The sequence below is a fragment of the Takifugu rubripes genome, chromosome 5 (assembly GCF_901000725.2).
Source record: "Takifugu rubripes chromosome 5, fTakRub1.2, whole genome shotgun sequence".
Lineage (NCBI taxonomy): Eukaryota > Metazoa > Chordata > Actinopteri > Tetraodontiformes > Tetraodontidae > Takifugu > Takifugu rubripes.
The window spans coordinates 12,729,605-12,752,319 of NC_042289.1; the positions used below are offsets into that span (position 1 = coordinate 12,729,605).

Consider the following 22,715-nt stretch of genomic DNA (forward strand, 5'->3'; position numbering starts at 1 on the left):
TTTGGTTTCTAGATTGGGTTTTTATTTTAGTAATTCAGAAACATGGAAAACCTGCAACTGTGTACAGTATCTAAACTGTGAAACTCCAAAATATGGAATTGGGTCTTTACAGAAGGGGCGGGGGGGGGGGGGCAGTATTTAATGTACATATGCAGTGCCATGTCTCTCAAACCATGCTGGATTTTATATGGTCCTTTAGATTTTGAACTGTCCATATTTCTTATATTGCTAAATAAATATTACTGTGTATAAAAATGTAAACCTTGGAAGTTTTTTAAATGCTCTTTTGTGTTACAGTAAGAATGATCGTCCCAGTCCTGTTTTCTTCCTGTAATTTTCCACTGTTTTCCCGTCCAGTGGACAGTTTAGTCCAGCAGAGTGAGAAGATACGATATCAGCGCCATTAGGATGGGGATGGAAACCAGGAGCGTGACCCACGACAGGATGGCGATGATGCCGAACCTTTTGGCCCGCTGTGAGAACTCCGCAGCTCGCTGCGGATCTGTCGCCTCTTCAGCCTGTTGAGCCAATCAAAGGATGCATGAAAGCCATCAAATATGCCTCAAAGGATGGATCAACGGCAACGTCATGGAAACACGTTCTAAAGCACCTTGACTGAATATACGAGAGCCTTGCAGCCGATGCAGGAGAGTCCGCAGATGATGCTGCAGATGGCCAGCTTCCTGTGGTTCCTGTCACTGCAGAAGGAGGTGGCGTCCGTTCCGCTGATGGCGTGATTCAGGTTGTTCTGCTCCTCACCCGAGCCTGGGAGCAGGTTGATATGGACCTCCTCAGCTGCCGCTTCCGTCGTCTGCGGCTGAGCCGACATGACTGCAGGTCACAGGAATGTGGTTTAGCCTTGTTGAAGCAGGAAGGAGGTGATGACCCGCTGCTGCTCTTTGGTTTCAGTTTTACATCAAGAAAAAAAAAGTTGAAAAAGGCTGAATTCACAAAAACCTCGTGGATCATTGTCTTTGTCATTAAACCCGAACAGTGATGGTTTAACCAAGCATCTATTTAGCCTAAACCACCTGTTTCTTTAAGGAATCATCTTGGATTATCCCAGATTTTGGAATTAATTAGCAAAATGTTCGAAATGTGTTATAAATAGATAATTAACTCAGTTTACCTCAGACTTCACAACACTGGTCACGACTGTAGTCACGACAATCCAGATTTGCTTTAAAATGATCCTTAACAAGTCCGAACTCGTCCCACGACTTCTGACTATGCGCAATTATGGGAAATTCACTGGTTTAGCTGCCGCCTGAAAAGCTCGTATGATCACAACTTTTGGATGTGAAATCTTCCCTCCCGTCGAGCGAAATGGGGAAATGAAGGTCTAAGATGTAAAACTGGAGATTCATATCCAGGCTGCGCACGCCTGCGCACGCCTTGAGTCACCCGACAACATGCTTGTGTGTTTTGTGTACTCGTGTTACAAAGACATGTTAATAATTTGAAGTGAGGAACAGGCGGTTCAGGGTTGTGTGTACGACAACAGAACAAGTGTACAACAGAAGAATGCGAACATCTAAAAGAAAAATCACTTTTCTGAAAATGAAGTCATTCCAAAGGTGAGCTGATCACAAACCTGATGAATGTCAGCACCTGGGATGGATCCTCTTCACTCTGAATTCCTCAGTGAAGGTTCCTTAGTGAAGGTTCCTTAGAGTGGCGACATCGCCGTAGATGTTCCCTTATCAAAGCCACAAGTGTGACCGCTTTGTCCTTTCAAACATCAAACAAGATCTCTGCGTCCAAAAACAGTCGCTCTCATCTTCCCCACGAGCCCCAAAAGCTCCGAGCCTGAAAATGGGAAAACTGAGCTGCCACTGAAACTCGGCGTGAAACTCCCACACCCATTTATTGTGCCTCCTCCCTCCCTCTCTCCCTCCCACGAATGCTCTCCCTTCACTCATTCCCTTTATTGCCCCGTGTCTCATTGCTGTGGCGAGCCTGTCCTTTTCCTCATGAATCATTTTCACATTCAAGAAGATTCCCCTTCACCTAGTTACAACATTCCAGAGCTCCTGGGAATGTCCGCACTCACCTCACCACAGGTGTGAAACATGCTGCTACTCATATCTGCTGCCATCCCTCTGCTCTATGACCCAGAGATAAGAATTCCCTCTTGCTTCAACAATTGGTGACTACAGTTTCCTTCACCCAGTGTTCAGAGGTCTCTTTCCTCAGTTCGTCTGTTTAATCCCTGAATACACACAGATGGTTTTATCTGCTTATTAATGAGGTTATCCACCCAGCCCATCACATGACGTGTGCTTAGACATGTAACTATGAAGATTTCTGAAGAGTGGTAAAATCAGGAAGTTACACATTGTTTTTGTTTACTCGGGTCATTGTTGCAGCTAATTTCCCTGCATATTGTGCCTTCCTCCTGCTGTATAGGCATGATGCTGTCATATTAACTGGATCCAGTCATGATACAAGGTTCCATAACATACGAGGTTGCTTTATGATGAAAGAAACTTGGTTTTGATCTTTGGAAGATTACAATCCGGAACATTACCAAAATTTAACGAGCTCTCCTTCATAAACATTTGCTGAAAATGTCATTAAAATAAGTTCAGAACTTTTTGAAGTATTTTAGTAACAGTAACACAAACAAAATTCCAGCTGTCTCACACCTTGAGGCAGGTATAATATTGTTGCTTGTAGTAGTAGAATTGAGCAATAATAGTGTCATGATTGGCTACTTCTTTACAAATAATTGATTTTATACCTAGAGCCAAGCTAAAAAAATAATCATAAAATGATACAACTTAGATAATAAAGATAAGAAGTATTGATAGTTCCAGGTGCAAAAAAAGACTACATATCCCAAAATGCTTTGCTACGAATCATATATTGTGGTAGATATATTTTTTGCTATAAACCACGTAAAGTTAAGCTGATGCCATTTTAAGTGTGGATCTACAATGTATGGAAATTGATTGTTGAATGTGAATTAAAATTATTTATTGTGTTTAACAAATGAACCAATAAGTGCACGGACGGCCGAGGCAGCGAGAAACCCGGAAGTGTTCCCAGTAAAGGAACGACACGTCGGCTGCGTCGGTGTTTTCTGCTCATAGTCCCCAATTCCAGGTTTCGGCGTTTTTTAGATGTTCGCAGGGAACATTTCTCAGTTCCTGACGCCATGATGGAGACGGACAGAGGTGTCGTGTTGGCCTCGGAGAGATACGGACGCGCAGAGTGCTGGAAGTATGTTGCAAACGATGGAGCGATTGAGAGGAGAAGAGAGGGGGGCGAATCCAGAGGAAACTCCGTAGTCGGAGCTTTTAAAGTCAGTCCTGCTGGACCACATGCACGTTAAGGTTGTCTTGCGTGGTTTGACAAGTCCAACATTTCAAATTCACCTTCCAGAGTGTGTTTCTGCCTCAAGGCTACCCCGAGAGTGTCAGCGGCGATTACCTGCGTTATCAGTTCTGGGACACTGTGCAGGTGAGGGGGGGTGAAAGTAAACTGTCACCCGTCAGATTGAGAGTGGTGGCTGACGGGTTCTCACGCTCCTTGCAGGCTTTCTTCAGCTCTCTTTCAGGGACTTTGGCCACTCGGGCTTCCCTCAGAGGTGTTGGTGTTGGGAACCAGGAGGCGACCGTTGCTGCAGCCACAATGACGTGGTTATTGAAAGGTGAGCCTCAAAACATACCTTCTGTTTCACTCACGTGGCGAGTGCAGGGTGTGAGGGGCTGCTTTCTCCTGCAGATGGAACTGGCATGTGTGGAAGAATCCTCTTTGCATGGAGGAAAGGGTAAATATTTAAAATGAATAAGTCGATGGGAGTACAACCGTGTCCACCGTTGGTGACATTTGTCTTTATTTCCAGGACTAAACTCGACTCTGAGGCCAAAAAGTGGAGGTGTGCGCGACGCAGCAGCCATTGTTTCACAAAGTTTGTCCAGTTTGGTGTTTTTAAACGTTCTCCTTGATTATTTCTGCAGGCTTTTTGCAGATATTCTTAACGACGTTGCCATGTTCATGGAAATATTGGCCCCGTACTTTCCTGCTTTCTTCACACTCGTTATGTGTGTTTCTGGGATTTTCAAAGTAAGACAAACAAGTCAATTAATTTACTCAGTTTTTTTGATGACTAATTAATAACACTATGTCCTGAGACAACACTGTACATTTTTATCATTATAACCTGGCTGAATTGTAAACTATAAATCACTTCAACGCGTCTCCTGCAGTCCCTGGTCGGTGTTGCCGGCGGTGCCACCAGAGCTGCTCTGACGGTTCATCAGGCTCGCAGAGACAACATGGCCGACATCTCGGCCAAAGACGGCAGTCAGGTACTTTTATTAGCTACAGAACTACAGATTTTCCTTTACACAATCAAGAACGTGAACAATCGATCTAGTCGTCGACATAAATGTAATTGTAAAGACCAGAGTTCTCTGTGAACGTACAGCAGGACGTATGAAGGCTAACATTGGGTCCACCCCATAATTTCCCAACTGAACATTTCCGTGTCCTTTTTCCCTGGACAGGAGACCTTGGTGAACCTGGCCGGACTGCTGGTCAGTTTAGTGCTCATTCGCTTCGTCAGTGATAACGCAGCGTGAGTAGCTAACATGGACTCTAACAGAGGAGCACAAAGTGCCTCCCGTGATCTTTTCCTTTGCTCTCCACCAACAGACTGACTCTCGGCCTCTTCTTCCTCTTTGCTGTCCTCCACCTCTTTGCCAACTACAAGGCGGTGCGTTCCGTTGTCATGGAAACGCTAAACGAGGCGCGCCTTTCTGTCGTACTGCAGCAGTACCTGGAAAACGGACAGATCCTGAGTCCGCTAGAGGCCAATGAGAGAGAACCTGTTTTTATGGGTGAGAACTGGGAAGCAGCTGTGAAATATCTTAATAAGTCAGCATCATGGCATCATTTTTGATTTCTCCAGATTTTAAGAAAGTGGTGCCCATCAGACTCGGGGTGAGGCTACAGGAGGTCGTACAAAGGTACTGTAGTTTTGCTTTGTCAATAAAGTATCATGATATAACAGCTAATCTTATGCTTTTGTTTTATGTTGTAGTTCAGAGGAACTTAAATTTGCCCTGAAGTTAAGCAACAAGCCTTTTCTGTTGGGAGTGAAAAATGGTATGCCCTTTTTATCTACCTCCACAGAACAATAATGTGAATATCTGCATTGAGTGGTCCTCAAATTGAACCTGTGTTCCTCTACAGGTGGTGTGTGTGTTTGTTTGGGACCAGAGGCTTCAGTTCAGGATGAAATCAGGGTGATGTGCCAAGCACTGTGGCTCCGTCGCATGTTGAGTTCTCAGCCCTCGAGAGGAGCTTCAGCAGAGCAGCGTATGCCTTTACGGCTTCTTATTTCTGTTCACCAACAGAGGTCCTTTTTCTGTTAAACATTACGCATTTTTTCTCCTCTAAAGGCCACTGGGACCTGGTGCATGAAAGTCACAATGTGATCGACAATATTTTCAGCCCATTTCTTAAAGGTGAACACACAAATTTCTGATTGTCTTCTGTGCGTTTGCAGGGATTAATTTATGTTTCTGACATGTTGCAGGTTTGGTAGCTGCAGGATGGGATTTGAAACGAAATCTGCTGGACTGGGATGAGTGGAGGGTGGAGTGGAAGATAAAAAACAAATGAACTCCAGCCATATACATCCATTTCACATTGAAATAAAAAAGAAAAGTAAAAAGTTGTATTTCTAGTTTTATATAGGTTCAAATCAAGATTAAATGTAATTGATTTTTTTTATAGTTGAATTGGGTTTTTTTACGTGTATTTCGATTAAATAATGGAGTCACATCAAAGCTGCTGTTCTTCCATTCGTCCACATGGTGGCGATATCCTTCAATACTTATGGCACACGAAGAAGAAGTAACATCCTGTCAAATTCTAAACAAAAAAATAGAAATTTGTAAAAAGCGTAACGAAAACCATGAATCAAACCAGTTTAGTTCAACAAAAGTAAAACAATCCCATATTGTTGTGTTTGTGTTGGGAAGGCTGATTAGTTTATTCCTAAAAGCGCTGAACGCAAGATGAGGTCATTTGTTTTGAAAATCCCCACCGGATAATGAGGCTCTCTAGAAACAACAATTTTCCAGTAATCTTGTTTGTTCGGTCGCACGAAAATCAAAACTGAGCAGTAAATGGGCCGATATACGTGTGCATACAATTGTGAACATGCCAGTGATTCGGATGTAAAGTTTTTTAAGTGAGTAACGGAGTGAAGCTTGCGGATGTAGTTCGCTATGGTAAACATTTAACAAAACTGGGGGGGGGGGGGGGGGCTTGTCTAATGCTGTAAAGCGTAGTTTTCCTAACAAGTCATAAAGCTATGTTCCTCTTTTACTCTTTACATGACGTTTCTAACGTCCCTTGTTTGGTTTCGACCTTGCTGCATGCAGGTTTCCTCTGTATAATCCCCGCAAACTCAAGAAATGGTTAACAAACATGAAGTTGAAAGATTGGACCCCATCTCGATTCTCGGTGTTGTGCATTGATCACTTCGAGGAGCAGTATATCGACAAAACAGGCAAAAGTGTGAAACTTCGAGAAGATGCCGTCCCCACCGTCTTCTCTTCAACCCCTGGTGACCCGCAGAAAAGAAACACAAAGGTCGGTTCACGTCACCTCATTAAACTCAGCATCTCCATTCGCTGTCTTCACAATAAACGCTTCTTTCTCCCCAACAGGCTTCCATAAACCCAAGAAATAAAAAAGCCAAGGTGAAAACAGGCTGTATTCTTCGTTAATACTGTGCTGAATAGTAACGGCGTTATAACTGTGTTCATGACCGCCCATGTGTGTTATATGTTATGTCTGTGTTGCATCCTCAGGCTCCTGGTCTGAAAGCTTCTCTCTCGGGTCCAGCTCAGCCCTCGGTGATTCCAGCTGCAGCAGCAAAGCAAAACACCCCAAACCAGGAAGCCCCTCAGACGTCAGATGCTGCAGGGTATTGATCCACGTTCGGGCGCATCACATTCCCTGTATTTCCCGTTTGTGTCTCTTAAGTGTGTTGAACGTGTCTGCTTCAGAGACCCGAAAAAGCCGGAAAAATGGAGGATAATAACAGATGCAGGGCTGATGAAGATCAGCTCGTTTCCATATTTCTTTCACGGGGACTATTGTGTATCACAGGTAAGTGAGACTAACTCCTCGTCTGATAAATTCACTATTTTATTTTAACAGTCAAAGGCAACGCTGTTTCTAAATGTTCCAGGATGTTCAGTGGGCTCCAGATAAGGACGAGAGCGTGAGTATTGGGCCGTGTTGTTTTTCTTTAGTCTGGCTCAGATAACGAGGGGTGTTAATCAGTTAGTTGTCTTTAATTTTCAGACAGAATGTGAAGATCCAGAGAAGTTGATCGAGGTGAGTTACGGGCTAACAGACAGGGTTTATTGTTGCGGCGGCCTGACGGAGGAGCTCCGTGTTGGCAGGTGACGGCGCCGTGGCAGTGGCTCGGGCTGGACGTCAGAGGGCCTCTGCCCCAAACGCTCAACGGTCACAGGTACGTCCTGAGCGTGACGGACTACTTCTCGAAGTGGGTGGAAGCCGTGCCCGTGGAGTCCTGCCTGCCTTCGTGCGTGGCCAAGCACGTCGCGGACGTCATCGCACATTTTGGATTCCCGCTCAGAATCCTGTCCAGGCTGCCTCATGACATCATCCAGAAGGTGAGTGTCGCATCACTGGAAATGGCTGCACCTTCCAGGGTCGCCACAGTTGGAAGTGGGGGGTTTAATTGGAATCCGGGTTACAGCTATTACGATGCCAAGCGGCTGATTTTGTCAGGTGAATTCTGTGTAAATGATCCTTCTGGTAGATCAACAAAGAACTGAAAGAAGAGCTGAAGATCACCATCGCGCTCGTCGTCCACCATCAGCAGACGGGCAGCGCAGATTTGATCACGCAGCAGCTGATCGACAGGTTCGTAGCCTTTAATGTCAGATTGAAAAATGCCGTTTTTGTTTGTCATTAGGATCACGTCTTCCTAAAGCTTTGATGTTTTACTACCTGCTGCTTCTCAACAGGATGGTGAATGATCTTATAGAGGAGCACGTGGCTGATTGGGACATTTATCTGCCTGCCAAGGTTTTCGCTCTGTGTTTCAAAGAGCATCCAAAGAGCATGAAAAGGCCCTTCTCACTGCTCTGCTGTGCAGGCCTGGAGCCCGTGAGGGGCCCCAGAGGACTGGATGTAAGCAGGTTTCAAAGTGAATTGTTTGAATTTTGAATTTGTTTGAATTGACAGACTGTTTTGTACCATTCTCTGTGTGGGGTTGTGCCAATAGTACACCTATTCCAGGGTCCAGGAGTGTGCTTTTGTCATTAAATGAGGAGCACAACTTAAATAGGTGAGATCAATGGTGCTCATTTACTATATAAACTACGGCTTTCTTACAAATTAACACAAATGTGCAACTTGTGTTACTTTTCAGCCCTGATTTGATGAAACTATTACAGTGGACGAGGTTTGACCTGGACGAGGGCTGTTTCCTGCCGTGGAAGACAAACCTGCTCATTTTGCACGCTAAAACATTGAAAATACTTTAGCATTTTGTGCTGCCGACATTTTTTAGTTTAAATGCTTTATTTCAATGTTGAATTGTCCTGATTTTCATTATGAAAGTCATAAAGGTTGAGGAACTATATATGAACCTTGTTTTTTGTTGAAAGTCTGTTCATGCAAAAACATAGATACTTTCTTGGGCCACAATTTTTTTTTTTAAAGTTTATAGTTACCATGACAATAAGGGTCCTGGATGAGTCTTTCAGCAGTTCTTCTCTTATCCTGAAACGGAAACCAGTGATCATACTGACCTCCGACCCCGCTGACCCACTCAACCTGACCCCACCGACAACCTACTTTACTAAATATAATGTATTTCTGTATGTTCTCTGTGTGTGCCTATTCTCTCCTCTCCTCTCCTCTCCTCTCTCTACCCAGTCCCCCATCAGCAGGAGGGTCCCCCTACATGAGCCTGGTCCTGCTCAAGGTTTCTTCCTGTTAAAGGGGAATTTTTCCTTGCCACTGTTGCTTGTTTGGAGTTAGGCCCTGGGATTCTGGAAAGCGCCTAGAAACGATTTTGATTGTAAAAGATGCTATATAAATAAAAATTGATTGATTGATCTAGAAACTGTGACCTTGAGGCACATTGAGACCTGCATAACAACTGTTATTTTGCTCATAAACAACTGTATCAAAAGGTATAGGAATGATATTAAACTCACTTCATGTGTTTGATGGAATGCATATTTAATAGTTACCTTTTGCCATGTCTCTTTTATTTAAAGAATTGACACCAAGTTTTAAATTTAAATAATTAATTTGATCTAAAATCCACTGGATTTATTTTATAAGTAAAAAAATTATAATTCCAACAACTATCTGCAGTAGAAGAACTCCTCCAATAGGGGGCGGTGTTTCCCTGTGGTTATAATTACCGCATGAAAAGAAGAAGAAAAGCGCAACGGCGTGTAGCGCCGCCCGCTGGTCGCGGGAGGGATTGCAGGTTGACCGTTACTGCTGTGATCTCCCTTTTGGCGCTGTGCAGCGGAGGCGTTGTTCTGTGTGTACAAACCACCCGCAAGAAATGGTGAGTGAGTAAAACACGTAGAGCTCCAAATGTACAGACCTGTTGAGGCTAACACGTTACTCTACTGGGTTAACAGCATTTTCGGAGACATTACCACAACAATTACCATTGGTCCAGCTAGACTTTTAATGGAAATCGACCAACCCAGAGCTTATGCCTTTGTTTAGCTAACCTTTGCTATCGTGAATTAGCTTACCCGCAGCGGTTAACATCAAAACTATCATTCTTTTTATATAATGATGCTGTAGTTGACATAAAACGACATAAAGTCAAGCGGAGACCTTAACGGAAGTGATGTTTTATGAACGGAGCTGTTCTGGTCAAGTGACACTTGTACCTGCGAACTTTGTTGTTGATGAAATGACTAAACAGTCCAGAAAATGCTAACTAGCTAAAGTTGCCAGCGAGTGCTTTAGCTCAGCAAATGGCACCGTTTGCTTTTAATAGTGGCGTGCAGCGTGTGCGGATCACGGTCCAGTAAAAAGCGACTAAGCTTTGCTGCCTTGACGGCTGCTGGCAGCTGCTCTTTAAACCCCCGGGACCAGTGACACAAATAGGTTCGCGTCTTTATGGACCCAACGACACGTTTTATTATGACTGGTACCCTTCCTTAAATCGACCAACTCGCCACCGTGCAAAAATAACCCGATTTGACTTTGCCAAGTTGCTTTTTTTACGCATAACTTTGCCCAAATGTGGAATTCAAGCTCCAGGAGTGGTGCCCGAGTTTATTTCCTAATGTCATCACCTCAGTTTAGTCCTCAGTTGACTGTTAAAGCCCCACAATATCACCCCCGGGGGTCAATAGTCCAGCTAATCCTGCTCAGTTTCATTGTTCAGCCTAATTGTTTTTGTCCATCCCAAGTGCTGTTGGGACCCTCCAAGGTGACAGGACGGAGCTAATCCACTACTAAAGCAACAGCCATAAGGTGCCCCCCCCCCAAACTAACCCCTCGCTCACATCACGCCGCGAAGGCTTTACTTTTTGGGGACTTTGCTGTCTTCACTGGAATTCCAGATAACAAAAACGCGGCGCTGACCTCCTCCTGTTGTTGCTCTGCGTCCAGGACGTGTTTCTTATGATTCGACGTCATAAGACGACGATCTTCACCGATGCCAAAGAGTCCACCACCGTTTACGAGCTGAAGCGCATCGTGGAAGGGATCCTGAAGAGGCCGCCTGAGGACCAGAGGCTTTACAAGGTAGACCGGACGTTTCAGACCGACCTGCCTCTGTTTATCAGTAAACACTCACCCCCCCCCCCCCCGTCTCCCCAGGACGACTTGTTGCTGAGCGACGGACAGACGTTAGGAAACTGCGGCTTCACCAACCAGACGGCGCGGCCTCAGGGCCCGGCCACGGTGGGCTTGGCCTTCCGCCTGGGGGGTGAGTCGTCCACCTTCGGCCGCTTCCACTTTTGTCGTCGGCCTTTTCACCGTTTCCTGTCCCCCCCCCCCCCCCCCCCCCCAGATGACACGTTCGAGCAGCTGAGGGTGGAGCCTTTCTCCACCCCCCCTGAGCTCCCCGACGTCATGAAGCCGCAGGACTCTGGCAGCACAGCCAACGAGCAGGTCGTCCAGTGAGGGAGGGGGGGCGCCGGAGATCCACGCCGGGAGTCGGAGGGGAGGATGCACAACGGGGGGGGGGGGGGGGAGTTCATGGCGAGGCCTCAGCAGGTGACTTTTCTCTTGTAGAGGACTGATATTCACAAACCGTTCCAATCAGGTTCTCCGCCGTGTCGATTCACCGGGGGGGGGGGGGGAGGGGGACTTTTCTCTCCTGAAATAAAGTCAGCGCCCCCGCCGGACCCTTGAGAGAGCCGACGGCCTCGTCACGACACTGCGGGTCAGGGGCGGGGTCGGTTAAAGGCCAAACGTTGGGAAAAGTACCTCGTATTTAATAAAAGCGCGTCTTTATTTCGGAGGAAGGTTACTTCGGTCCTCCCCGCTTTTTTTAACTTTATTCTTGCCGGCTGAAGCGTGGGAGTCGACATTTGTAGGCTTTTATGTTTAATGAGCAGTTCTTAGGATGTTTTTGGGCCTTGGCCTGGATATTTGGGTGTCTGATATTCCGAAGTCACTGTGTGTATCGGAAGAGATCAAATCTGGAATAAAAGGAGCGTCACTTTGCATTTCCTCATGTATCGCTAGTTTTTAGACCGTTCCAGTAACGTTTCTCAGACTTGATGACAGAAAAAAGCAGCTGTAAAAACTATTTAATTGTTGATTTTTAAAAAAAAAAAAAAATTCATTTGTAACCTTACTAACAAAGTGGGGGCGGCTGCTGTTGCCGGGTGCTCATTTCAACCTGATCGATGGTGGTTTGTTGCACATTTTAATCAGAGTTGCTCAAACTGTGTTGTGACGTGACTGATGTGGGGGGGCGGCTGACGTGAACACTTCTGCAGCTTGAGTCTGTGAAAGAGTGGCTCAACGTTGAACTTGTAACAGATTTAATATTAAAACATGTTTTTCCACCCCTGAGCGTCGCCTCATTCTTGTTGCAAACACTTCCTGGCTGCTTGGTTATTCGGGTTGTGATGCAACCCTGCAGCTGACAGTCCAGGTGTCGTGTCCGCTCTTTAAATTTGGCTTTTGAAACCCATTTTGTGGATTACGCAGAAATTTAATCGCTCCAATTAGAAGTTCAAATTTCCGACGGAACTAGAAGGCGGCTCAGTTTAGCAAGTGGTGGAGCGGTAAAACCGGCACTTTTAAATGGCTTGTCCAAGATCAGATGGTATTGAATGCTTGTCGTGCGTCAGTTATAGTTAAACGCACAAATATGTTACGTTTTCACAAGTTCCAGTGAGAAATGAAACACCGCGGATTCGTTCCAATTCCCCACGGCACCTGAAGGCAGCACAGTTGCTAACGCCTGTTAGCTGCGCGTTAGCAACAAGAGTTGGCGACCATGTTTGTCGGTGCGGTGCAGAACCTGCTTCGCTTCGTGTAAACGTGAAACATCACGGTTAGTCACTGGTCCTAATGGACGTCGATGAATGCGTGTTATCGGCTGGCCGAGCCGTGCTGGACATGGTGGAGCAGGAGTGGCAGCCGCTGTCCCCGGGGGAGCTGGAGCAGCGGCTGGACCAGGCTGTGGAGGAGACCCTGGAGGCAGAGCTGGTGGCGAACCTGAGGGCTCAGCCGTCCCCCACCGTGTATGTCCAGTTACTGCAACACCAAGCCAATGTCAGCCCCCAGGTTCCACAATCCCCCACCGACGGAGAGGCGCAGGAGCCCGCAGATCCGCAGGAGCCCGTCGGTGGTGAAGCCCTGAAGGTACCGGTCCGCTTCAGCTCCGCTGGAAATAACTTTAAAAATCCCAATCACACAATATTCCATCCAGAGGGGTGAAGTTATTTCCTCTCGTTGGGATCCAGTTGCGTTTAAATGGCCGGTGTGTTGCTTTGACCGTTTTTATCCATCTTCTCTGATATCAGCCACTGTGACTGGGTTTAAATTGTGTCCTGAGATGTTTAAATCTGTCCTCTCCTCAGGTTATCGCAGACTTGCTTCAAACCTCTGGCGCCAGGGCTCGGATGGCCGGCCGGGCCCGCTTATCCCTGTCGAACACAGTCCTGCTGTCCATCAGCCTTCTGACTGAGCGCGTGAGCTACCGCTCCCTGTCCCACCGCTTCCACCTGGAGAAGGGGAACGTCCACAGAATATTCTTCTCTTTCTGCCAGCGGGTCAACACCCTGGAAGAGAAGCTCATCAAATGGCCGGCCGGTAGGTTGATCCCACGTCTGTCAGACCAATGTTGGGCGAACACCCCGTCGTTGCCGGTACCAAAGAGGATTTGGTTTTGTCTCCCAGACTCGGAGGCTGCGGACGTTCTCGTTCCGCTCTGCAGATCAGAGAGGCTCCAGGAGGAGCAGCGGGCCCTCCCTCGGGTCCTGGGAGCGTTGGGACGCACCCTCATCCCCATCCGCCTGCCAGCCGGGAAAGGCGGCGTGGAAAGCGCCGCGTGCGAGGTGAAGAGGATGAAGAAGGCGCGTCCCGGCTCCTGGCTGGACCTGGAGCTCCTGTGTGACCGCGATGGACGGCTGCGACACTGCAGGATCAGTAACGGGTCAGACGTGGACGGGGGCAGGACGTTGAGGGACAAACTCGGACAGCATCCTGAGCTGATGCCTCCCGGCTGCTGCCTCGTCGCGAGGGCAGGATACCCGCTGAGCGCCCACATTTTAACCCCCTACTCAGGACGGGACGGCGCCAAAGAGAAGCTCTTCAACCGGACGCTGGAGGAGCATTTCAGGGTCCTGGATCAGACCGTTGCCAACCTGAGAGCGAGGTTTCAGAGGCTCAGGAACCTGGACGTCAGCAGCTATGATCGGGCCAGGGCTGTTGTGTTGACTGCGTGCGTGTTACACAACGTGTTTCTGGATATGGGACAAGTGGTTGAGGGAGAAGTGGGGGAGGAGGAGACCATCGGCCAAGAGGAGGGGGGGGAAGAAGATGACGAGGGTGTGCAGAGACGGGAAGCCGTCTCAGACTTGCTGTTTAAGTATTTGGACTCCGGAACCGCCTGAGATGTGTTGCATTTTTTTTTTTTTTTTGCTGATAAAAAGGTTTTTTCCAACAAAATCTGTCTGTTTGCTTGCACATACGACAATTTTACTAATGACAACGGTTAGAGGAGGAATGGTTCACTCCGACATGTGGTTAGCATTACAAAACTACCAAAATCTTGGGAGGATTTGAGTGAAATGCCAAGATAATTTATTACGGAGCCATGGCAACAGTTTCATTTTATATACAGCTAAACATCATCGGGAAAGCCTAAGCGTATAAATACACTCTAAACCTTGAGAGAATCTGAGTTAATCTGACATTCACATAAAGCATTTGGTTGCTACTACACACACTTGTGCAGCATCGAATGTCTTTTTGGAGTCATGCTAGTTAATTCCCGTCTTTTGAAGTGTTCTTCTGAGCCAGGCTGGCGATGGCCTGGGCCAGGTTGTTAATGGCCTCTATCTTCCTCTCCTCCAGGGCCTTCTGCTGGGCCCACATGTTCATCTTCCGCTCTTGCAGCTCCATGTACAGCTGGAGGACGTCTTGCGGCGGCCGGTTGCCGCAGGGAGCAGCGGCTGCAGGAGGGGAAGGGAGGATTGGGGTGAACCTCTTATTGGCAATGGCCTTGCCCACGCTTGTCCCACTCAGCTTGGCTCTTCGTTGTGCTTCGATCTCCTCCCTGCTCCTCCCCAGGACCTCATGCATGGCCTTAAAGAACTCCCAGTGGACGCTTGATGCCCCCAACCTTTTTGCCCTCTCGCTGTTCTTCCTGTATGTGGCAAGCATGTTCCTCCACTTGAGGTCACATTCGTAGGCCTTTACGGTGACGTCGGTGACCCCCGATTCTCTCAGTCTCGCGTTCACTTTCTCGGAAACCATCTCCCAAAGTTTCTTTTTCTTGCATACCGGTTGTTCAAAAGCCTGATCCATTTCAAGGCGCGTGTTGACAAGGTGCCACGTGGCCTGTAGCGTCCAAATAAATTCTTGAGAGAAAAAGGGGGATTTTTATGTTATATATTTTATATGATCTTTCATTTTAAAGTCACAACCAAACACTTATTAATAATTTGATGACATTGCATGCATAAACCACGCTGATCCTAACGCAATGGAGTCATTTCACATTTATCTGAGATTAAATTATGTTTATCACAACCTCTGCCAAAGTCAGGGACCGCGCATTCACCGGGCACTCCGCGCTTCTTGCGATGACTGGACGAAAGGGGAAACCTTCAGAGGATACTAACCTGCTTTGGACTTATCTGTGTCCACGGTGGACACGACCGTTTCCTTTCCCTCCACTTCCGCATTTTGTATCACAATTGTCTCAATTACTTCCATGTTGCTTTGAACATTAAGTTAAGTATTTTTCGTGGAATTTAACAACCTCTCAGGGGCACCGATAAATGTCCTCGCACCGAATAAAACGATGAGAATAACAACGTTGGGAAGCACCTTGGGAAGTGAAGTCCGTTTCGATCAAGACAAAACTGGTTTGATCGCACCAGCGTACCAAGAAAAAACTACAAAACCCGAAAGCTGTACAGCAACCGTTGAGATTTAAAATATGTTCTGATTTGGGAAATGTAGTTTTCTATTGCAGCAGATGTCGTCGATTTTGGTGAACGTAGAACTACAAGTCCCGGCACGGAAGAAACAGCTCCTCCTTTTTACTCCGGGCTCCTCCCTCTAACGCCCCCTTCTGTTGTTTGGCTAAAGATGGCGCTAGCGGCTAACACAGACGATTGCATTTTCTTTGATTAAAAATATCCGGCTCTTGGTAAAAAAAAATACATTGTTCAAATATAGATTTGACTCGCAAGTTAATGTAAAAAAAATAAATTACATTGAATATTTACAATATATTACGTAGAATAGCGCTCGCTCTGTCTTTACACAATGTAGGCCGAATGTAGGGAGTTGGCCGGAGCCGAGGGAACTCCATGTCCCATCAGGATGAGCGGCATCAGGTGGTACAGCTGTCCGATTTCATGGTATGTGTAGTTTTCTAGAGACGCGAGATTTCATTTCTGTTAAAAGTTAGAAAAAAATATATGAGGGCTAACCCCGCTTTGATAAAAGCTTATAGTTAAAGAAAAGTTTTAGCGCGATTAGACATGCTTTATTTTTCTGCGTTCACTCGTGCGTTCCCGTGATCTTAAGAAGTTTGTAAAATCAGCGGTTAAAAGTGAGGGGAAAAACACAATACTAGTTTAATCTGGAGCCTCACGGGCAGGAGAACAATGGCTGCATCACCTGTGCAAGGTGGAAGAGAAGGACACTCACCAGCTCCAGAGAATTCTTTGACTTGGTGTTTGGCTCACCTCTCCAAACCTAGACAAGTGGCTGAGAGTCATGGACAAGGCAAAGCTGAACAGGGTGGTGGCAGAGAAATGGACAAGAAGTCCAGAATCTCTCAGTGGAGAGCCCTGGTTGCAATTCGGACACATCACATCAAGGGTGATAAGGCTGGCATAGCTAGGTTCAGAACTCAAGGTGGTCTCCGGCCTCTGTTGGATCTGCTCAAACACCCAGATTGCTCAAGGAAAGTTTTAGACCTGGCACTAAGTATCCTGGGGAACTGCTGCACTGAGCTGGAAACGCGAACAGAGGTAGGATGGTGAAAGAACGTGGAAGATGGTCACTTTGAGAAGGAATTAAACTAATCCCATTTAAAATGGCCTCATTTTAGGTTCGCAAAATGGGTGGAATAACCATACTGGGTAAGTGGGTTCGTTTCGAAGCAGAAAATTCACACTTTTTAACGTAAAAAATTAACCCCAAAGAAATGTTGACTGCCACAGTGGAGATCCTGAAGAGAAACGTGGCGCTGGAGACGGTCCTGAACCGGACAGCCAGGGCTTTGGGAAACCTGGCCATGGATGCGGACGGCTCCGCGCTCATCCACTCTGCTGGTAACTCTGGAATTTCTCGCTACATCACTTTTAGTTTTGCAGATTTCAGAGCCTGAAACAAGAACCAAGTTCTTTGGAGAGATTTGCAGCAATATTTCAAGCAATATTGGCAAAATAGGTCTGTCTGCATGTGTTTTGTTACACTGCGACACTATTCAAATTTGCTATCTCTTAAAAATATTATAGGAGGAATATTACATTTTCTTAATTACTCATCGCTGCCTCTTGTATTCATTACGATCTAAACGTGTTTGGATTTTTAGAAAAGCAGTGGTGACGTGATTTTCATTTCTTTCTTTCTTTCTTTTTAATAGGTGGCGTTTCCCTTCTACTCATTTGTCTTTCGCTCTCTTCCGGACCATCTTCTCCAACTGGTGCACCCAAAGACACCAGTTCCAAACTGGAATGTGCTCAATCAGCTGCACGCGCCCTCCTGTACCTGGCAGATACGCCCTCCAACAGACTTTCCTTGCTCACCCAGGGGACCTTATATGCTCTGGCCCCGCTCATCGCGCCAGAGTATCCCCAGCCTCTGAGGAAGGCGGCGCTCAGGACCCTGCACGAGCTGACGCGAGGCTGCACCGTAGAATGTGCCCGGGAGGTCTCTCGTTCCGGAGTCCTCAACCAGCTCGGTGTCATGGCGTCGGGGGAATCCGGAAGGCTGTTTGAGGAACTGGCCATGAAAACCTTGGCGAACATGTGCTTCCAAGGCAGCTTGCGCCCTCTTGTGGGGTCACTGGGGGTCATTCCGAAGTTTACGGAGGAGGTCAAAAGGGATCCTCTGAAGTCTGGGGTTTTTCTCAAGGCCCTGTGCCTCTGCTGCAAGGAGGCTGTCAACCGTGCCAAAGTCAAGGAGAGCGGCGGGTTGGAGGTGTTGATCGGCTTCTTGGCAGCGCATCAGAGCCACCCCTTCTCCCGCCTCGCCATTTTTGCCTGTGTGGACTTTGTCTTTGATGAAGCTGCTATGGAGCAGTTGCAGGAATTAGGGCTGGTCCCTCTGCTTGTTGCACGACTGGTTGAACTCACCAGAGGTGAGGAACAATCTCCCGAGAAGATGGACGTGCACACATCCTCCTGCATGTCCCCGGTCGAGCTGCTGGCCTCGCCGTGCTATGAATCCTTTGATTTCCCTCCTCCTGAGGGCTGCAAGAAGGAAGAGGCTGGGAGGGAGCAAAGTCTGTGCTCCTCAAGCTTCCTGAGTCTTCGGTATGGAAAAGTTCAACATTTTTGCGGCTGATGGGGTTGAAAATGTTGCTAATGAAATGAAAAATCGAACAATCCGTGTTAAAAATCACCCTTTTTAACTGTCAGGGTCTCACATCTTGGGTCTAGAAAAGGTTTCTGACCTTTTGAATGTTCATATTTATGTCTCTTCTCCTCAGGTCCTGGTTGTTGTCGGAGGGATTGATCTCCTCTGAGGGGGACCTGTTGGATTCCTCGGGGGTTGAAGGGGATTGGGGGAGTCTTCACATCCCCTCATCTTCATCTCCCCTTGCCTCCTCCCCACACCACGACTCTTCTTCCTGTTTTACTTCCTGTTCCCCAACCAATCCCAGTGCCTGTTCTTCCTCAAAAAAAGAGACCCAGCTTTCTCCTGCATCTGCAACCCAGCCACAGGCGCCGGTAAAAATGGCCGATAGGTCTCCGTGTAGCTCTCAGCCTCCCGGGGTTCTCACGCCACAGACCTGCCAAGTTCAAACAACCCGGACGCCAGTTTCGCCATCCAAGTTTTCATCTCCTCACAGAAGAAGGCAGCGCGGACATTCGGCTACTTCCTTGACCAAAGTCACTCTGGACGCCCCTCCGTCTGTCCCACGTTCGACGGGTTACCATCACCCGTACCACCCAGAACCGTGGACGCCCGAGTCGCCGATCCTGCTGCTGCTATCTCGCTTCTCCCACGCCACTGACCCCAGCGCCGCTCTGGTCAGCGCGGGCATCACGGCAGGCCTGCTGTGCTACCTCACCCAGCACCGAGACCCCAGCAGCCGGTGCCTCCGCATGCTCTGCCGGCTCAGCTGCAACCCGAACTGTTTGGAAGCGCTGGTGCGAACGGGCTCGGTCGCCCTGATTCACCATCATCTCTGCCAGAGAGAGGGAGGACCTGATGCGGAGGAGAAGCAGACGGATCGCGTGAGGGCCAAGGTCAAACAACTCGGTAAGATGAGTGTCTTCTATCAGCAGGAGCATTTTTTTCCTTCTCCTAAAGCTGAAGTAAAAAATAATCACTATTGATTTCAAACCGCAACATACAGGCGACAGTTTGGCCGTGCACGTCTAGAACTTCACGTTAAACCGCTGGGTCCTTTTGTTACCTTCGAGAGCTGCTGATCACAGTCTGTTCGCCGGTTGTCTCGGCAGGATTCTCCCTCCTCAACAACCTGCGGGTCCAGTGTGAGTCTGGATATGGCTCCGGTGTCCTGGCTCATGTCATGCTGTCGGGCTCAAACTCAGACAAGATGAACTGCGCGCTGTCGCTGCCCTTCGTCAGCAGGTGAGGAGCATGTCGACCCCGGTGGGGGGGGTTCTGTGGCGTGCAGATGTGGTTGCACCATCCAGGAACTTTCTCTGTCCCCCACAGCAACAAGTCGCTGCTGAAGAAGCTTCTCCTGGACAGCGGCGGCCTCCTGCTGGCGCTGCAGCCGCTGGGCTGCTGCAACGAGGGTGTGGATGGAGGAAAGGTGCTTTCTGATTGGTTTAATTTGCCCCTGACTGGCCAGATCTCTCAGCTGCACTCGCTGTACTTCTCGCTGCTGTTTGAGTGCTTGTCCACCCTGACGAGCGGCATCAAAACTGAGTTTGGTGCCAAAGATGCAGACGGAGCAATGACGCCACCCGTGGCTCAAGCTGACAGATTTTCACCCCCTCCCTTTAAAAAACCTCGTCTGGCTGACGAATGTCCCTATAGCGCGTCAGACTTTGACCTTCTGTTAAAACTGGACGACGGGACGCTGGTCCCAGCCAACAGGGAGGCTGTGGCCGGGGCGGAAGCATCAGAGCGGGCCGGCTCTGAATACTTCAGGGGTCTGCTGAGAGGTGGGTTTGGAGAAGCTCTGGCTAAAACTGAAGAAGCCATCCCCATTAAAGGCGTGAGCACAGGCATGTTGCTGCCTGTGCTGCATTATCTCCACGGCTGTGGCTTCACAAGGGGGCGCGGGGACGGGGAAAAGGGAGGACGCTGTCAGGTTTTGGGTGCCCTGGTCCTCAAAGGTCTGGGTCATCCTTCCACAGAAGACCCTGTCTTCCAAACAACACCCTTAGGTGAGATGATGGTGGGGGCGTGCAGGTTTTTAGTGGCCGAGCTGCAGAGGGAGCTGGAGGACCTGTGCGTGTCTCTGCTGCTGTCCCGCTCCAACCAGGCTGCCAGGAAGGACAATGTGAAGAATCTTGTATACAAACCTGCCAAAGAGAACCTGGAGTCCACTGAGGAGAACCTGGTCAGTCGAACATCAGAGTTAGAACTGACTGGTGACGAGACAGACGTACCAGGGAGGAGAAAGGGAGAGGACGGCCTCCAGCACCAGGGAGATGGAAATAAAGGCGGTCTCGATGGAAAGGTTGCACAGGCAAGCAGAGGAGAACCAAGTTTGGATCACAAGACAATCCAAAACATTCCAGCTTCTAAATCAGAAGATGCACCGGTGCTGAATGAGCCACCCGGTCCAGATAACGAGGAGCTGACGCTGAAGCCAAAGTTTCTGAAGTCAGCAGCTCGGGACGCCCTCTCCGAATCCACCCTCGCCGCTCTCCTCCCCCAGATTTACTGGTTTTCTCAGCTCTACAGCTACCCAGCGCTGGGCCGGGCCTGCCTGGCCCTGCTGCTGGGGTGTCAGGGCCACCCTCAGCTCTTCCCCTCCTCCTCGGTGGCTGGAGAGTGTCTTCGCACACTCGCCAGAGAGGGCGGCTGCACGGAGACCCTGAAAAGGGACCTGCTGAGTCTGGCCACAGCCGCTGTGTCGGGCCCGGAGAAAAGGTCGTCCTAGCCGCAACGTTCCTCTCTGGATTCGCTCTACTTTGACATGAACTTCAACCCACAAGGGCACACTTTGCTTTGCTTTTTATTTTGTACATGTTTTACTGTCATTTGAGTCGTTTTGGATCTGACTTTTTTGTTTTGTTTTTTATTTGATGGGGAAAAAAAAGAAAAAAGGCCAGGAGGTCATTGGAAAACTGTTATGTTGCTGGAGGTGCTGGAACGACCGGGGCTGGACCAGGATTGTTTATTTTGTACAGAGATAATGTAGATACCCAGAGAAGAGATGAAATCTGTCCAAAATTAAGTTATGCCAATGAATACATTTTTGGAACAGCACTTTGTTTTGTGTCTTTTTTGGAGGGTTCCGTTGATCCTTTTGTTCCTGGTCGCTCACATTTAAAATGAAAGTGATGTTTGTCGCCCGTGTTGCGTGGGAATTGCATCAGGTTATGAACCGAACGCAGGCCGCTCGGACACTCGACACGGTCCAAGATGTCTGAGAAATCTTTATTGCTAAGTAAAAGGAGCCGTGCTCTCCGTGAAGAGGTGCTCGGTACAGCGCAGCCATTTATATCCCTCCCACCGGCGCCGCTGGACACTGATGGATCCCCTCAGTGATGGGAGCTCTCGTAGCCCTCGGGAAGAGCGTTGGTGTGAGCGTTGTGGAACAGAGAGTGGTTTCCGTCGCCCCAGGGAAATTTCTGCAAGCAAAGAGAGCAGCTAACATCCAGGAAATGCTTCCGTCTTTTGCTCCGCGTGCCGCCAGACCGCGGCTCACCTTGGTGCGGATGCGCAGGTGGGAATACGCCACGAAGTCCGGCTGCTCGGGCGGGTGCTCCTGCCCCTTCACGTAGGCGTTGGCCATGCAGACGCTGACGCCGGGGAACGCCAAAACGATGGTCAGTATCTTCCAGGTCCTCGCTGTGGAAAAACAGGCAGTGACTGAAGCACCGGGAGCAGAGTTCATGGAGGAGTTGAGATCGTTCCTTCATGCAGTGACGGAAAGAGGCTGTGATTGTGCAGGCCGACCTCCAGCCCTGCGGTTAATGTTCAACAACAGGCCCTAGATGCACCTGCGTCACTTCAGTTTGTGTTGATCAGAACGCGTCTGTGTCTGCTCCGACCTGACAGCGAAGACACACTGACCTCCTCCTTCGTGGCCCGAGTGCGACGCGGCGGCGAAGGCTCGACGGGCAGCCAGGGCAGCTGTCGACAGACGCATCTGCAAGAGCGGAGACGAGCACCCCTACAGCACCGCGTAACAACCCGGGTTCTGTCGCGGCCCAGTGCGGGCGGGCAGCGTGGGAAGGAGCCCAGCGCCGCTCTGTGCCGAGATCACCGAGGAACAAACCAAATATTCAACACTTACTGTTCCAGAATAGCGGGTGAAGGTCGATCACTTAGTTTTTAGTCCTCTTCCTTCCTTGTTTGCCCTTCACTTTGTCCTGAACTAAACTCTGGCTTTCAGACTCCTCCCCCTTTGGATCTGTGTTTATGCCAAGAGAGCGAGGTTATATTTGGGCAGGACTGAAGGCGGATCGGACACACGCGGAAGAGTCACTCCGGGGCCTTCAGCCCGTATGGACTGAACTATTCCAACCACATCTTTAATAAACAGTGTGGCCCATGAGCACAAGTGTATGTTTTAGTGTATCTTCCACCCATCCCAGGGTCCCAGTGGGTTCTGGTTCTATCCCAACACTCCTCACACATGC

The 22,715-nt window shown here is 48.5% G+C and overlaps 8 protein-coding genes across 19 annotated transcripts; 5 read left to right on the plus strand and 3 right to left on the minus strand.

Annotated features, from left to right (window-relative positions):
- Positions 1-133: 133 nt before the first annotated feature.
- Positions 134-1,867, minus strand: LOC105416496 (transmembrane protein 265). Of its 7 annotated transcripts, none has more exons than XM_011604277.2 (3): positions 1,612-1,867; positions 611-831; positions 134-518 (listed from the first exon to the last, which is right to left on the minus strand). In XM_011604277.2, the coding sequence occupies exons 2-3, from the start codon at positions 827-829 to the stop codon at positions 366-368; spliced, it is 372 nt and encodes a 123-aa protein (XP_011602579.1). In that variant the 5' UTR covers positions 830-831; positions 1,612-1,867; the 3' UTR covers positions 134-365. The 7 variants fall into 7 exon arrangements, with proteins under 7 accessions (XP_011602579.1, XP_011602575.1, XP_011602576.1 ...); XM_011604273.2 differs by having other exon boundaries at positions 611-892; positions 1,595-1,867; XM_011604274.2 differs by having other exon boundaries at positions 611-897; positions 1,595-1,867.
- A 1,161-nt stretch (positions 1,868-3,028) lies between these two features.
- rusf1 (RUS family member 1) lies at positions 3,029-5,745 on the plus strand. The gene is made up of 14 exons (XM_011604267.2): positions 3,029-3,307; positions 3,388-3,465; positions 3,541-3,655; positions 3,730-3,775; positions 3,851-3,883; positions 3,966-4,071; positions 4,215-4,316; positions 4,515-4,585; positions 4,663-4,847; positions 4,919-4,976; positions 5,051-5,115; positions 5,203-5,328; positions 5,412-5,477; positions 5,549-5,745. The coding sequence occupies exons 1-14, from the start codon at positions 3,161-3,163 to the stop codon at positions 5,632-5,634; spliced, it is 1,284 nt and encodes a 427-aa protein (XP_011602569.2). The 5' UTR covers positions 3,029-3,160; the 3' UTR covers positions 5,635-5,745.
- A 179-nt stretch (positions 5,746-5,924) lies between these two features.
- LOC101070739 (uncharacterized) lies at positions 5,925-8,712 on the plus strand. Its single transcript, XM_011604268.2, has 12 exons — positions 5,925-6,208; positions 6,402-6,612; positions 6,690-6,722; positions 6,834-6,949; positions 7,032-7,134; positions 7,217-7,249; positions 7,333-7,365; positions 7,434-7,667; positions 7,817-7,920; positions 8,025-8,190; positions 8,285-8,347; positions 8,432-8,712. The coding sequence occupies exons 1-11, from the start codon at positions 6,144-6,146 to the stop codon at positions 8,327-8,329; spliced, it is 1,143 nt and encodes a 380-aa protein (XP_011602570.1). The 5' UTR covers positions 5,925-6,143; the 3' UTR covers positions 8,330-8,347; positions 8,432-8,712.
- A 733-nt stretch (positions 8,713-9,445) lies between these two features.
- On the plus strand, positions 9,446-12,067 carry elob (elongin B). 3 transcript variants are annotated; one of them, XM_011604266.2, is made up of 5 exons: positions 9,507-9,589; positions 10,455-10,518; positions 10,657-10,791; positions 10,867-10,975; positions 11,060-12,067. In XM_011604266.2, the coding sequence occupies exons 3-5, from the start codon at positions 10,669-10,671 to the stop codon at positions 11,170-11,172; spliced, it is 345 nt and encodes a 114-aa protein (XP_011602568.1). In that variant the 5' UTR covers positions 9,507-9,589; positions 10,455-10,518; positions 10,657-10,668; the 3' UTR covers positions 11,173-12,067. The 3 variants fall into 3 exon arrangements, with proteins under 3 accessions (XP_011602567.1, XP_011602568.1, XP_029692877.1); XM_011604265.2 differs by lacking the exon at positions 10,455-10,518 and having other exon boundaries at positions 9,446-9,589; XM_029837017.1 differs by lacking the exon at positions 10,455-10,518 and having other exon boundaries at positions 9,541-9,593.
- A 38-nt stretch (positions 12,068-12,105) lies between these two features.
- LOC105416494 (uncharacterized) lies at positions 12,106-14,178 on the plus strand. Its single transcript, XM_011604264.2, has 3 exons — positions 12,106-12,870; positions 13,089-13,320; positions 13,408-14,178. Exons 1-3 carry the CDS (start codon positions 12,577-12,579, stop codon positions 14,121-14,123), a joined length of 1,242 nt encoding a protein of 413 aa, XP_011602566.2. The 5' UTR covers positions 12,106-12,576; the 3' UTR covers positions 14,124-14,178.
- Positions 14,179-14,290: 112 nt separating this feature from the next.
- On the minus strand, positions 14,291-16,519 carry LOC105416493 (uncharacterized). Of its 4 annotated transcripts, none has more exons than XM_011604262.2 (2): positions 16,396-16,519; positions 14,291-15,092 (listed from the first exon to the last, which is right to left on the minus strand). In XM_011604262.2, exon 2 carries the CDS (start codon positions 15,037-15,039, stop codon positions 14,497-14,499), a length of 543 nt encoding a protein of 180 aa, XP_011602564.1. In that variant the 5' UTR covers positions 15,040-15,092; positions 16,396-16,519; the 3' UTR covers positions 14,291-14,496. The 4 variants fall into 4 exon arrangements, with proteins under 4 accessions (XP_011602564.1, XP_011602562.1, XP_011602561.1 ...); XM_011604260.2 differs by lacking the exon at positions 16,396-16,519 and adding an exon at positions 15,969-16,072; XM_011604259.2 differs by lacking the exon at positions 16,396-16,519 and adding an exon at positions 15,357-15,651.
- Positions 16,182-21,336, plus strand: armc5 (armadillo repeat containing 5). The gene is made up of 7 exons (XM_029837013.1): positions 16,182-16,721; positions 16,802-16,832; positions 16,914-17,024; positions 17,339-18,230; positions 18,407-19,182; positions 19,386-19,518; positions 19,606-21,336. Exons 1-7 carry the CDS (start codon positions 16,353-16,355, stop codon positions 21,005-21,007), a joined length of 3,714 nt encoding a protein of 1,237 aa, XP_029692873.1. The 5' UTR covers positions 16,182-16,352; the 3' UTR covers positions 21,008-21,336.
- On the minus strand, positions 21,068-22,511 carry cox6a2 (cytochrome c oxidase subunit 6A2). Its single transcript, XM_003964923.3, has 4 exons — positions 22,370-22,511; positions 22,147-22,222; positions 21,779-21,921; positions 21,068-21,701 (listed from the first exon to the last, which is right to left on the minus strand). Exons 2-4 carry the CDS (start codon positions 22,220-22,222, stop codon positions 21,612-21,614), a joined length of 309 nt encoding a protein of 102 aa, XP_003964972.1. The 5' UTR covers positions 22,370-22,511; the 3' UTR covers positions 21,068-21,611.
- Between the last annotated feature and the right edge of the window lie 204 nt (positions 22,512-22,715).